The following is a 13798-nucleotide window of genomic DNA, read 5'->3' on the forward strand; positions in this document are numbered from 1 at the left end:
AACAGCAGCAGAATCCACATCTTGTATACTCATGAATCCATGGGGCTGTGGGTTCCCCTTAAGGAGAGAAAAGCATTAAGGTTGACACCATCCTGTCATCCTGAATTCTTGCCAAGGCTCAGGTTCAATACCCCTTTACGCACCTATTCCCACACCCGCCTACTTCTGAGACCATATTTGATTACATCTTGACCTTTTTGTCTATACTTGGGCATTTAGGCTATCTATTTTGGGTATTCCCACTATTGTCATAAGGATTTGCTCAGGTAGAAGGTTCTCTGTTCAATGACATTAAGGAAGTCTGGGCTAAATACAGCCTTTGCAGTCTAACAGTCTATCACAGGATACATACTGCTAAATCTTTTAACCCAAGGTTACTTATGTATGCTAACTTACAATAGGCCTAATGTGGCCTCATGCTAACAATTACTACTACTAGGCCCCAAGCTAAGCACTGTGCCCCAGATCTACTGCAAAACCAATTTGAAAATAATCCTTACATTTCTTTGGTTACTCCTATTTTGCATGAGAACTTGAGTTTCATTGGTGTTAATTTAGAAAGAGTTAAGATGCTTGCTAAGATATAAATGATTATTTACCTGATCATCTGAGTTCAGGTCATGGGTAAAAGGTTAACATGGATGCCTAACTTCTGTAGGCACTTTTGAAAATCCCAGCCTGTGTGGCTACACAGCTGCTCATATCAGTGTTTAAGCATTTCAAACTGCCTGCTACATCCCTAGGAAAAAATGACCAAGAAAGCTCATTGTGGGGTCTTAGTAACCAATACATTCTTTTTTATTTCCACAATCTCACTTAATTTTGCTTTATGGAACTGTCCGTATGGCTCTGATGCCTCCTTGGTGAAAGATCCTCCTCACAAACTGACAGGTCACTAGTTGCTGTGGTGCTGAATGGGACAATGCAAAACACCATATCCGTAGGTAACATCTTGAAATCACTGGGGGGCCGAGCAATTGCATACCTGGAAAAGCACCAGAACATGAGAATCCAACAGCTCTGTGGGGTCCTTTGACCTTTGCTAAGTAATGCTCAGGATAGCTAGGGAATAGCATCTTTTTGCAATGTTTAACTGCACTTGAAAAATCCTTTTGAATAATTAGAACAGAGGTCAGCAACCTTTGGCACGCGGTCCATCAGGGTAATCCACTGGCGGGCCGTGAGACATTTTGTTTATGTTGACCATCCGCAGGCACAGCCTCCCGCAGCTCCCAGTGGCCATGGTTTGCCGTTCCTGGCCAATGGGAGTTGTGGGAAGGGGCAGCCAGCACGTCCCTGCGGCCCGCTGTTTCCCACAGCTCCCATAGGCCACAGCCACTGGGAGCTGCAGGGGGCCATGCCTGTGGACGGTCAACGTAAACAAAATGTCTCACGGCCCGCCAGCGGATTACCCTGATGGACCGCGTGCTGAAGGTTACCAACCCCTGAATTAGAAGATGCATACTATAGTGTACCATTCATAGGGCTTTCTTCTGCACTCACTTATACCTAGGAATAAGATATAAATTTTTAATTGGGGTTAATTAATCACTGGAAGAGATTGCCAAAGGATGTGATAAATGCTTTATCCCTTGAAGAGTGGGTGTCTTTTTAAGAGAGTTGCTCTAGTTCAACCAACATTTTTGGCTCATTGCAGGAATCACTGGGTGGGATTCTCTGGCCTTGGTCATGCTGGAGATCAGATTAGATGATCATTGTGCTCTCTTCTGACTTTAAAATCCGTGGAATCTATGAACTTGGACAACCCCACTAACATCACACTCTGGCCTCTCGCTGAAGGCCAGTGTTCACATGTAAAGAATAATCAGATATTAAATAAGCATCGTTGTCTCTCATGCTACCCCATAGTAGGCACCGTAACCGCCACAAAAGTAGATATATCTAAAGGTCTCTGTTCAGGGGATACCCAGAGCCATAACAAGGGTGCAAATCTTGACTCAGACTGGGGAAGGGACCAGGATTATGATATCATGGAGGCACAGCACTGGAACAGCTGGGGCTGCTCTAGTTTAAGATTTAGGTTAGCATCTGAGCTTCAAGTCAAGACTGAGGTGTCTTGTTAGAGCCATGTGAAGGCTTCATCTGCCTGCACTGCACATGTAATTAGCAAATCTGTGACTCCTTTGTTTTCATGAGCACTCCAAAATTGATTGTATCTCCTTGCCCACCATCTAAAATAATTGCAGCATTAAGATTATGATTGATTAAACAGATTTTTTTGGATCTTTCTTGCCCAGCTCAAACTGAAGTAAATATAAAACACAGTTTCAAATAAAATGCACTCCCCTATTCCTGTATGGATTGGGCTCTTCTGTCAGACGGTAGAGTCCAAAGCAAAGGATTCCAAACAAGTCTAATGCTTTGCAGTAAATGTCTCCAAAGGAATCCTGCAGTGAGAGAACAAAAAGTACTCTTAGCTGGAATGGTCATTCAGCCCTCTGGTGAGATCAGTCCATTAGCAGATTTATTATTATTTATTATTGGTATTTCAGTAGCACCGAGGAGCCCCAGTCATGGACCCCACAGTGCTTGATGCTGTAGAAGCACAGAATAAAAAAAGGACCCTGCCCTACAGAGTTTACAATCTGAGTAATATTAAGAAAGGACATCTGACACCCTTAGCCACAGATTCAGATCCAATTTAATGAACCTGAATTTTACATATGTCAGCTTAGTCTTATGTCTCCGCTAGGGCATGTGCGCATGGTTGTGTTTCACACTCAGCAGCCAGAGAAAAGACAAACCCTGATTCAGCAAAGCATGTAAGCACGTTCTTAACTTTAAGCACTTGCTTAAGTCCCATTGACTGAAGTGCTTTGCTGAATCAGGGCCTTCATTTGGAGAGTGGTTTTCAAAATGCTTAATAAGGATGAGCAATGCCTAGCCTTGAGAGTCACACTCACTTGCCTTGGTACATGGTACATGCCAGGATTCCAACCCCCTTCCCATTGGTCCCTGTGGATTTGTATGAAGGAGACAATAATGACCACTGGAGAGATGACCGTGGACAGCAATCAGGGACAAAGGAAGCCAGGTATCTTTGGAAGAGAAAGAGACACATCTAGGCCAGGCCCTGGTCAGTAGTCACCAGCATTTTGGTTAGAGAACAAGAAGAGGATAAGTTGATAGAGGGTGATTCAGGTGATATTTTACTCTGAGATTTGCAGCAGGCCAGAGTGTCAATATTATATTAGGACAGCCAATATCCCAGCTACACAAGTGAATCTTGGGATATTTTGTGCCTGGTCATATTCTTATGAAAGTTCCAAAATCTTTTGCTGTAAAAATAAAGGAGGCTTCAGAATGGACAGGATATTGTTGAGACAGTCACCACTGGCTACTCGCAGACTGCATAGGTGGTGAGGCTGGATAAGGGAGGAGATATTTACTGACTGCACTTGGTAACCAACTCACTAATCAGTGCGAGGTCATGACATATTTACCCCATAAAACACTGAGATACAGGACATGCCATATACACAGGTTAGGACGTTCACACTGCTGCACTGAATAGTGATATGGGATCTGATTATACTCTCAACACTGGGTTTCCATTGACTTCAGGGGAGTTACTTCTAATTTACACCAGTGTGAGATCAGAACCAAGCTCATAAAGGGCAACGCTACCAAGATGGTGCTATAACTCACCTGGGAATCCGTTAACAGCCTCTTGGACAGAGGCATAAGCGCAAGTTTGCACCTAGCTCTGGGGGCCACATATGCTATGTTCATGAAACTGCCACACAGCACATTCTTCTCTGCCAGCTGTTCCTCCAGTTCAGGACTTGTCCCACCCGTCACCAGAGTCTGGAGCAGAGCCAAGACGTGGTGGTCACGGTAGGTCTGGAAAGGAAGGTCACAGCAGACACAGAAACCTCCGGTTTATATCAGGCTGACAAAAGCGATCACCCTATCACTTTAAGATGGAAATTACCTATCCGTCACCTCTAGTACAGCAATCCCTGCTGGTGCAGGATTATTCTCCGCAGTGTGCGCCAGTGTTTTGACTAGACCTGGTCAGAAAATGGGACTTCTCCTCCCCCCCCCCGCAATTAGATTAAAACGAAAAAGAATTCCTGTCCTGAATCAGGACGAAACGTGAAAAAAATCTCAACAATCTTAATGAACCAGAAATCTAGGAGAGGTGTGTGTGAAATTGAATTGGGCCAACAGAAACATTTCGTTTTGATTTTGAGCTTCTTATTTTCTTAAATGCTTTTTGCAATAACTTATCTTAAATTTCTAAACAAAAAGTTGTTTGGAGTCAAAAAATGGAACTCTTCACTGAGAAAATGTCAAAAAAGGGGACATTCTGGCAATTTTGAAACTTCTATTTTCAAAAGTTTTTCAAAACAGGAAATTCATTGAAACCAACCCTTTCCTGAGAAAAGTTTTGGTTTTGATGAATCTGTATTTTCCAATGCAAAAATATTTCGTTGACAAATTTCCATCTGTCTCTGATTGCAGTCTAAATAGACCAAGTCAGACAAGGGGTGAAAGGGGAAACAGAGGCAGCAAGTAGCGAAAAGGCTTGCCCAAGGTCACACAGACGTCAGTGATAGGGATGGAAAGAAAGCTCAGGTCTTCTGATTCTAGCACCCTAATTCTGTGGCTATATTTTTTTAAAGTTATGCAGGGCGCTTTAGCTTCATGGGCCCTCTGTTTTGGAAGAAGACTGGTGAAGACAGAACTAACACACTGAGCTTTCAAAATATCCCCCCAGACTGACAAAACAGAATACTCATTAAGTGTACAGCCCAAACTCTGCAGGACACAGTGGGCCTAATCCTCTATTGTCCTGCACTTTGTGAATTCATTTATACCAATAATAGTCGGCAAAAAATGCTAGCAACTCAGAAAGATACTTTCTGAAACACACTCTTAACAATGTAAGTAACTCCACAAGGAGAATCCGTGCCAGCCGTTTAAGCTAGATAAGGAGGCTCTCTGGAGAAACTGTAAAGCACACCCTGAAACATTACAAGACAGAAGTAGGGGGAAAAAGACAACTGAGCTTTTGCAAACCTGAAAAAAAAGTGTGTGGTTCAAATTCAAATTTGGGGCAAAAAAAAAAAGCATTTTTCTTATGTTTATTTGAACCGATTTCCTCTGTCCATAATCTCAATGCATCAAATAATTTAATTTCTACTCTTTCTCAAAAACTAATTTCCCACATGTAGCAATCTTATGGAATCTGTCACCTGCACTCTCAGGAGGAAAAACTAAACAAGCTGTGGAGAAGGAATGGTGTTACTAAATCCGAGCTAAACTCAAATCCGCTTAATAACATATGAACACATTGTTGGGCAAAAGGCTATAATGCTGTTAGAGTAATTATCAGCCTTTTAAAGTAAGGAGCTGTAGTCTGGGGTTATTCTGAAGTGATACTGCTCCAGAGGAATCTGCATTTTACATATTTAACTGAAGAGCGCTGAGCTATTTAACATATCGTTGCTGTACTTTTTGACATCAAAAGAATTGTATTTCCATACTTGGGTGAATTAATAGGATTTGCATGTCACCCTCATTCTGTACTTTCTTTGCCTAGCTATACTGTAGAAGTTTGAAAGGGGCAAAACAAGTAAAGAGATGTGTAAGAGTATATGCACGCAGGCAAGTTTCAGTATGCTTAAAATGAATCTCCAAGCTCACTGTAAAGGAGCCAAGTTCTTGTGATGAAAGGGGGAGACCCTACTGACTTCTCCATCTGTTATTTGGTTACAGCCTGAAGAGCGTGGATGCCCTTGGAATGCCACTGCATATGACAGGACAGGCTGTGAACCCTCTTCTCACATTATTGAGCAGTTACCCAGTTAGTCCCATCAACTCTATATTGGCTGCTGAGCATGATGGAAAATCCAGACCAATTGTAAGTGCTGAGCATTTGCAAACCTGGCCCTGCATGAGTTGCCCCCCATCATACAGGAAACCTATGGCAGAGCCATTAATTGAACTCTTTTCAGTGCCTTAACCACAAAACCATCCTCTCTCTCTTCTTGCACTATATAGCTCCTTTCTGCCCCGCTAGCCATCAAGTATCAGGTTAGCGCGAGAGCCATTTCTACTTCCGACTTCCGAGGGGGGTTATGCTTCACTTGATGGAATCTACTGTCATTGCTTTTCCTCCACACTGGCCTCTCTAGCACCGTCCTTTCCCGTTACAGGAAAACAACAAACTGGCTCTCAGGCAGCTCAAAAACCCAGGAACTTTCAGCAGATCTTCACAATGATGGGAAAGCAGAGAGGATATTTAACAGCTGAATGCTTTCCTCTATTCTTTGTTCTCATTCGCTTGCTTTGCTTTTCCCAACCCTCTGCCTGACTAAACAATATCATGTCTCTTTTCCTTCTTCCCTACATTTAATGACTAGCTGAATCTGACCAAAGACATTCTCCTGCTGAAAAATTAGACCTAAGAGTTGATCATTCCTGGACTGACTTGGGATCTGAAGCCTGAGTGAAATTTTATCCTTTAAGACAGGTCATGCTAGATCTCAAGTTACTTTTACACTTGACACCAGCGATCCTTAATTACAGTCAGGCTGACTGACATATCAGTGACTAGCAGCCATATAATACTTTCCCTAACACTGGAGTCTTCTCAGGAAAGCATAACTGGACTTGACACTCTTCTTTTTTTTTTTTTGGACTGCTTATCCCTTCAAGAGGTTTGTGGTGTATTTATTCAATTTCTTTAAAACTGCCGCCCAAGCAGTATCTTGTTACACCTGAATCCAAGGCAAGTCACGTGTAACTTGACTGCAGCACCAAAGGTCATGGGGGATGGGAGGTGGCACAGTTAAGAAAGAAGGGCAGCCAGTTTGGGAGATGCAGGCTTATTATGAATTGAGCTGCTGTCTTCCTGACAAAATGTTGGCTTAACTGCCCCACACTTTCCCTCATCCGCGTCATTACCATCAGTATCACTCACTTCTGTCAGCGATCTGACATGAATATGTTATGGGGGTGGGGAACTGTCATGTTCTCTCTGCTCTCCTTACATTTTCAATCCCATGTACCATGTTAAACACACACTTAAAGATACAAATGTTATACAGAGCCATTGCCAAAAAATTTTGCAGATTCAAACCTTTCCATCTTTTGTAAGGGTCCTAATCTGATGGGGCTTGCAGACATCTGGACCATATCGGGTCTATGATTGTGGCAACACGTGTAGAATTAGTTGTACGCCTAAATCTCTTTGTAGAAAACATACTACTCCCATTGACTTCGCTTTGCAATCCAGCCCAATTGAATTTCCATGCTGATGCCAGACAGACATCCCTGGAGAATGAAGTGTTTTGTTTATCCCCACATCAGTTATAGCAGGGTAGTGGTCGTGCAAATGTCCCTCCACACTTCAGCTCACCAATGCACCTCAAGCCGGACCTGGAGGTACCTTCTCCCACTCCACTCCCAAGAAGTTTGAGTCTTCATGGGCCATTCAGTTATTGGCACTACTATTGTGATTTCCAACAAAGGGTCCAATTGGTGTCAAAGGTAATGATGGTTTGAACGAATACATTTCCCTTCAGAGGAACAGCTTGCTCCTGATCTAAATCATGCTAAAAAACAGTCAGACTTATCCTAAATATCTTTTACAGCAAGTAAGGATTCTTTAAAAAAAAAAAACCTGTAATGAAAACACTATAAAATAACTCCAGCTAACTTATTTATACAGCGTAGAGAAGCGGTTCTCAAACTGTGGGTCGGGACAACCTGTTTTAATGGCGCCGCCAAGGCTGGCATTAGCTTTGCTGGGGCCTGGGGCCAAAGCAAAGCTCGAGCACCACTTCCCAGGGCAGAAGTCGAAGTCTGAGGGCTTCAGCCCTGGATGGCAGGGATCAGATTACAGGCCCCCGCCTGGGGCTAAAGCCCTTGGGATTTGGATTTGGCCCTCCCCACCTGGGGTGATGGGACTCAGGTTTTGGGCCTGCCCGCCCCCACCCAGGGTAGTGGGGCTCAGGTGGGCTCAGGCTTCGGTCCCTCCTCCTGGGGTCGTGTAGTAATTTTTGTTGTCAGCAGGGGGTTGCGGTGCAATAACGTCTGAGAACCCCTGGCACAGAGAATGAGAGAGCTGACAATGGTGTGCACTGAATGAGATGTCTCTTGGAACTGATGGTTCTCCAGATTCGCATAACCCTGTGGAACTCACTGCCACAAGATATCATTGAGGCCAAAAGCAGGATTCAAAAAAGGAGTAAACATTTCTCTGGATAACAGGAATATCTAGAGCTATAAAATTTAAAGGATTAAAAATATACAAGAGTTTTGGAAGAGCTATAAACTCTCCTACATTAGGGAATAAGCCAACCTCTAACTAACCCCATCATTGCCTACTGCAGGGTTTCTTGCACCTTGCTCTCAAGCAGGTGATATTGGCTGTTTTTGGAGACAGGATGGGAGACTTAGTGGATTTATCCCAAATGGAAATTGTTATGTTGCTCGATCGGTTGTCCCTGTCCTAGCGAATGGTTGTTTATGAGGCAACCAGTTACAGGAGTCAGTGATGTACTTACAGTGGACAAGAGAGAATCCAAAAAGCTATCTGAGAAGATACCACCAGTGGAGCTGAGATACAGCTCTTGTTCTGGGATCTGAGAGTCGCTGCTAATGTGGTGATCAATGAACTGGACATTCGATGTAGTGTCTGTAGAATCAATCAATCAATCAATCAAAGAAGGAACACTAAAGATCTTAAAAACACTGTAGTTACCATACAGGATGAGAACAGAACAATGATTCATTAGCCTAGCCCATTATCCTGTCTCCGGCACTAGCCAGAACCTATTGCTTTAGAGGAAGAAGGGGAAAAAAGCGTTTAATGTACCTGACCAGTTGTGCACTGGGGCAAAAGCTTATCACACCAAGAACCCAGACCTTAGTGACATGGGGTAAAAGTTTCCAAAGCACCCAAATGACTTAGGAACTAAAGCCACATTTTCAAAAATGACTTAAGACTTAGATTCCTAAGTTCCCAAGTCACTTTTTGAAAATGAGACTTTGGCTTCTCAGTCACTTAAATGTTTTGGAAACTTTTACCCATAATGCCTCAGCATCCTGTAGCAGTGAGTTCCACTGGTTAATTATACAATCATAAAAAAGAAAAAAAATTGCTGTTTAAATTTGCTTAGTTAATTTTTTGAAACCCCCTCCCCCCGCCACACACACCAATTCTTAAGTTATGGGATATCAGGCAGTCTCTCAGTCTTGCCCACATTTAAGAGCCAACATATAGTTCTTGAAGAAATCCTCATAATAAAAAATGGCATTGGTTTAACTTTCTTTTCTGTTTTTAATAGACTGTGTAAATCCGTCCAGGCAGAAGGCACCTGCTGTGCTGCTGAATGTACTAGGTATATGCTCGTATTCGAGCTATGCCAGTGAGAATCTTGATGAATGACAGCAACACAGCTGGAGTGGGACAGAATGAGCAACGGAATTAAGACCAAGAACCCATTTTTTCCATTAAAAATAAAACCTTAACAAGTAACCTTTCTGTGATTACTGATTAATGTAGTTTGTGCCCTGCAAAGCTAGGAGGCATTTGAACAGATGCTTAAAGAAGGTAACTAAAATTGGCCAGTTTCACATTGCTGTTGAAAGACTTCTGATACCCAGTCACACTGGTTATCATTCAGCAATGTATTCTGTACACAAAAATTTAACCAACCTACATTTTGGGGGTCAGACCTTCAAATGGTATAAATCAGTATTGCTCCATTGATTGGCCCTTAAGAATCTGGGTATAAAAACCCTGGACATACTAGCACAGATTGAAATAACCTGTTTTGTTTTTTTCCCATTCTTTCCTGTTTAGGGGGGTTTGTTATTGTTTCTAAGTTATTTGTTTCACTTATTGGCCTCTTGTGCCAGGGGTATCTAGCAGCCGTAACTCCAGAGGAATGTCCATTCACCCTGCGTTCGAGGGAGTAGCCGAGCAAATCAGAAGTTTGTTGCATTGGAAATCCAAACCCTGCCAACCAGTTCCCTGGGCTAAACAAAAGCCCACTGCGCCCAATGAGACATTCTATTGACTTCAATGGGCTTTAGATCAGCCTGATGGGAGGTGGCTGGTTTGGCTAATTCCCTTCCTTGAATACTCCTCCTCATGTCCCCATAAGTAAGGGGAAAGCAGCAGCCTATCAGAGTATAAGGGCAGTAAAACAACTCTCCAGATGTGGGAATAATGCTCCAACAGCTATATCCATGTCTATTTCCTTCATGGGCACTCAGGATCTATGCTGGCACTGAAAAGCCCGTGTTTCGGTCTATCATGCCTCATGGCTCAGCAAGTGCCAGGAGATGGCATGGCCTCAGGGGCCAGGGTAAGCTTTGTACTTCACTGGGATATCATCATGATCTCACAGTAATTACAGCAGAGGCCAGCCAACCTTGGCAATGCTGATTCAATTGAGATATCATATTGCTGATGAGAATCCGGAGGAAACAGCTTGGCTGCTTTTAATACAATGGGTCTGAGTTCCTGGAGAGCTCTTTTTAATGTAGAAATTGGGTCTGCTGATGCCTTCTTATGCTTCTGTGGGAGCTGGGAGTCTGTAATGGGTTTCCTTCGGTAGGTGGCAATTGAGGAGCTCGTAGGAATTTACTATTTACCAGTTATATTGTGGCAGCTCCTAGAGGCCATCACGGTCAGGACTCCACTGTGCTAAGTGTTGTACAAACATATAGCAAAGGCCAATCCTTGCCCAGAATAGATGGCAATCTAAAAGACACAGGATGAAATCCTATCCCCATGGAGATGAACATCAAAACTCCCACTGACTTCAGTTGGCCCAGGATTTCACCCAAAGATACTAAGGATCTAAGATATTAAGGGATACTAAGATGCTTCTTTTGGCAGGTTTTGAGCAGTGTGTGACTGATATTCAGAAGATGCCTTTGGTAGATGGCAACATTGATAATGGATGTCTTATTGCTGACATTGATATGTAGTACCCAGCAGTGACCAGAGGTTAGCCACAGACCTGATCCAGCAAAGCACGTATGCATATGGCTAAATTTAAGCACGCAAGTAATTCCTCCATTGGCTTGGAAGGTAGGCACAGACATAAGTGCTTCGCTGGCCTAGGGGCTATATGAGGGACTTTTTGCAAGACAGCTGTTTTTGTGCTTTCAAGTCTTAAACTCGTGAGGGCATTTGCCTTCCTACCTTACCCCTGAGTCTGCAAACAGATTCCCATTTCTGTTCTAGGCCACAGTGGGGGCAGGGAAGCATGTGCTAAGGGACTGGCCCAAATTCATTACTTTGTCAAAGATCTAACATGACTAAAATGCAAAGCCATGTCAACTGATTTCAGGTGTTTTCCCCTCCACTGCCACATGGAATCCAGGAGGAAATTGCGCACTTGGTCCATTGCCTGTCTCAAGCCATCAGCTTGACGGCACATTCTCTCCTCAGTGGGGCTGGATCATAACAGCTGGCTCAAAACATTCTGAGATGCTGGGAGGCAAGAGAAATAAAAGCACAGACCACAGCACAAGTGAATATCAAAGCATGACTATGGGAAATTCAAGTGTCAGAGTGGCCCATAGGTCTGAGATGGTGGTAGGACAGGTGTTATTTGATTATTATTTCTATTGCAATATTGGCTAGAAATCCCAGTCATGGATGGTACCCTATGGTGCTAGGTGCTGTACAAAAAGATGGTCAATGCCCCAAAGAGCTCACAATCTAAGTGAGGCATCATGTCCTAAACCTAAGCTTTGTAATCCCTTCCAAACTATCAGTACCAAGACATGTGACAGAACACTAATGAAATCAGGCTGGAACCCTCAGAGCACAACCTTCTTTCATGATTTCTGCTGCTTCCTGGCACCTATGGGAAATTAAGCTGTGATAAGGCAGCATCAGGACCATAGGGTACGATCAGTCAGTAAAATGTTGTTTTGAGGATGTAAATAAGGATGGTCTTGTGGCTAAGGCACTGGATTAGGACTCAGAAGAGCTGGGGGCAATTTCTGGTTCTGCCCCAGATCCCCTATATGACCTTGAGCAAGTCATGAGATCTCTCTATACCTCAAGTCTCCTTCTGTACATAACAGAAGAACAGCCATACTGGGCCAGACCAATGGTCCATCTAGCCCAATATCCTATCTTCCAACAGTGTCTAATGCCAGATATTTCAAAGGAAATGAACAGAACTGGGAAATTATCAAGAGATCCATCCCGTCATCCAGTCCCAGCATCTGGCAGTCAGAGGCTTAGGGACATCCAGATCATGGGGTTGCATTCTTGACCATCTTGGCTCATAGCCATTGATGAAGCTATCCCCTGGGAACTTAACTAATTCTTTTTTGAATGCAGTTATACTTTTGGCCTTCACAACATCCCCTGGCAATGAGTTCAACAGGTTGACTCTGCATTGTACTTCCTTTTGTTAGTTTTAAACCTGATGCCTATTAATTTCATTGGTGACCCTTGGTTTGTGTGTTATTTGAAGGGTTAAATAGTGCTTCCTTATTCACTTTCTCCATACCACTCATGATTTTATAGACCTCTATCATATCTCCCCTTAATTTCTCTTTTCCAAGCTGAACAGTCCCAGTCTTCTTAATCTCTCCTACATGGAAGCTTAATCATTTTTGTTGCCTTTCTCTGTACCTTTTCCAATTCTAATATATCTTTTTTGAGATGGGACGACCAGAACTGCACACAGTATTCCAGGTGTGGAGGTACTATAGATTTATATAGTGGCATTATGATATTTCCTGCCTTATTATCTCTCTCCTTCCTAATGGCTCCCAACATTCTGTTCGCTTTTTTGACTGCCACTGCACATCCACCATTTTGTATGTATAGTTGGGATTATGTTTTCCAAGGTGCATCACTTTGCATTTATCAACACTGAATTCCACCTGCCATTTTGTTGCCCAGTCACCCAGTTTTGTGAGATCCCTTTGTAACTCTTCGCAGTCAGCTTTGGATTTAACTAATTTGAGTAATTTGTATCATCTGCAAACTTCTAGAGATACCACTATTTACGCCTCTCCGTTCTGAAAACTGACCATTTATTCCTGCCCTTTGTTTCCGGTCTTTCAACCAGTTACTGATCCATGAGAGGACCTTCCCTCTTATCCCATGACTCCTGACTTTGCTTAAGAGCCTTTGGTGAGGGACTTTGTGATAGGCTTTCTGAAAGTCCAAGTACACTATAGCCACTGGATCACCCTTATCCACTTGTCTGTTGACCTCATCAAAGAATTCTAATTTTGTTGACCCCATCAAAGAATTCTAATAGATTGGTGAGGCATGATTTCCCTTTATAAAAGCCATGTTGACTCTTCCCCAACAAATTGTGTTCATCCATGTGTCTGATAATTCTGTTCTTTATTATAGTTTCAACCAATTTGCCTGGAACTGAAGTGAGGGTTATTGGCCTGTAATTGCCAGGATCACCTCTGGAGCCATTTTTAAAAGTGGTGTCATATTAGCTATCCTCCAGTCATCTGGTACAAACGCTGGTTTAAGTGATAGGTTACATACCACAGTTAGCAGTTCTACAATTTCATATTTTCAGAACTCTTGAGTGAATGCCATCTGGCCCTGATGACTGATTATTGTTTAATTTACCAATTTGTTCCAAAATCTCCTCTATAGACACCTCAATCTGGGACAGTTCCTCAGATTTGTCACCTAAAAGAAATGGCTCAGGTGAGGGAATCTTCCTCACATCCTCTGCAGTGAAGACTGATGCAAAGAATTCATTTACTCATTTATTCATTCATTTACCTCTGTAAGATGAGGTAGTCATAC

The 13798-nt window shown here is 42.9% G+C and overlaps 1 protein-coding gene across 1 annotated transcript in view; it reads right to left on the reverse strand.

Annotated features, from left to right (window-relative positions):
- Window positions 1-827: 827 nt before the first annotated feature.
- KCNU1 (potassium calcium-activated channel subfamily U member 1) overlaps window positions 828-13798 on the reverse strand; it is a 77290-nt gene continuing 64319 nt past the window's right edge. Inside the window, 5 exon segments of the mRNA XM_074939899.1 lie at window positions 828-867; window positions 869-985; window positions 2302-2408; window positions 3670-3864; window positions 8541-8671. Coding sequence (XP_074796000.1) covers window positions 828-867; window positions 869-985; window positions 2302-2408; window positions 3670-3864; window positions 8541-8671 — 590 coding nt within the window.

Source organism: Natator depressus, chromosome 26 (genome assembly GCF_965152275.1).
Source record: "Natator depressus isolate rNatDep1 chromosome 26, rNatDep2.hap1, whole genome shotgun sequence".
In the NCBI taxonomy this organism is placed as follows: Eukaryota; Metazoa; Chordata; order Testudines; family Cheloniidae; genus Natator; species Natator depressus.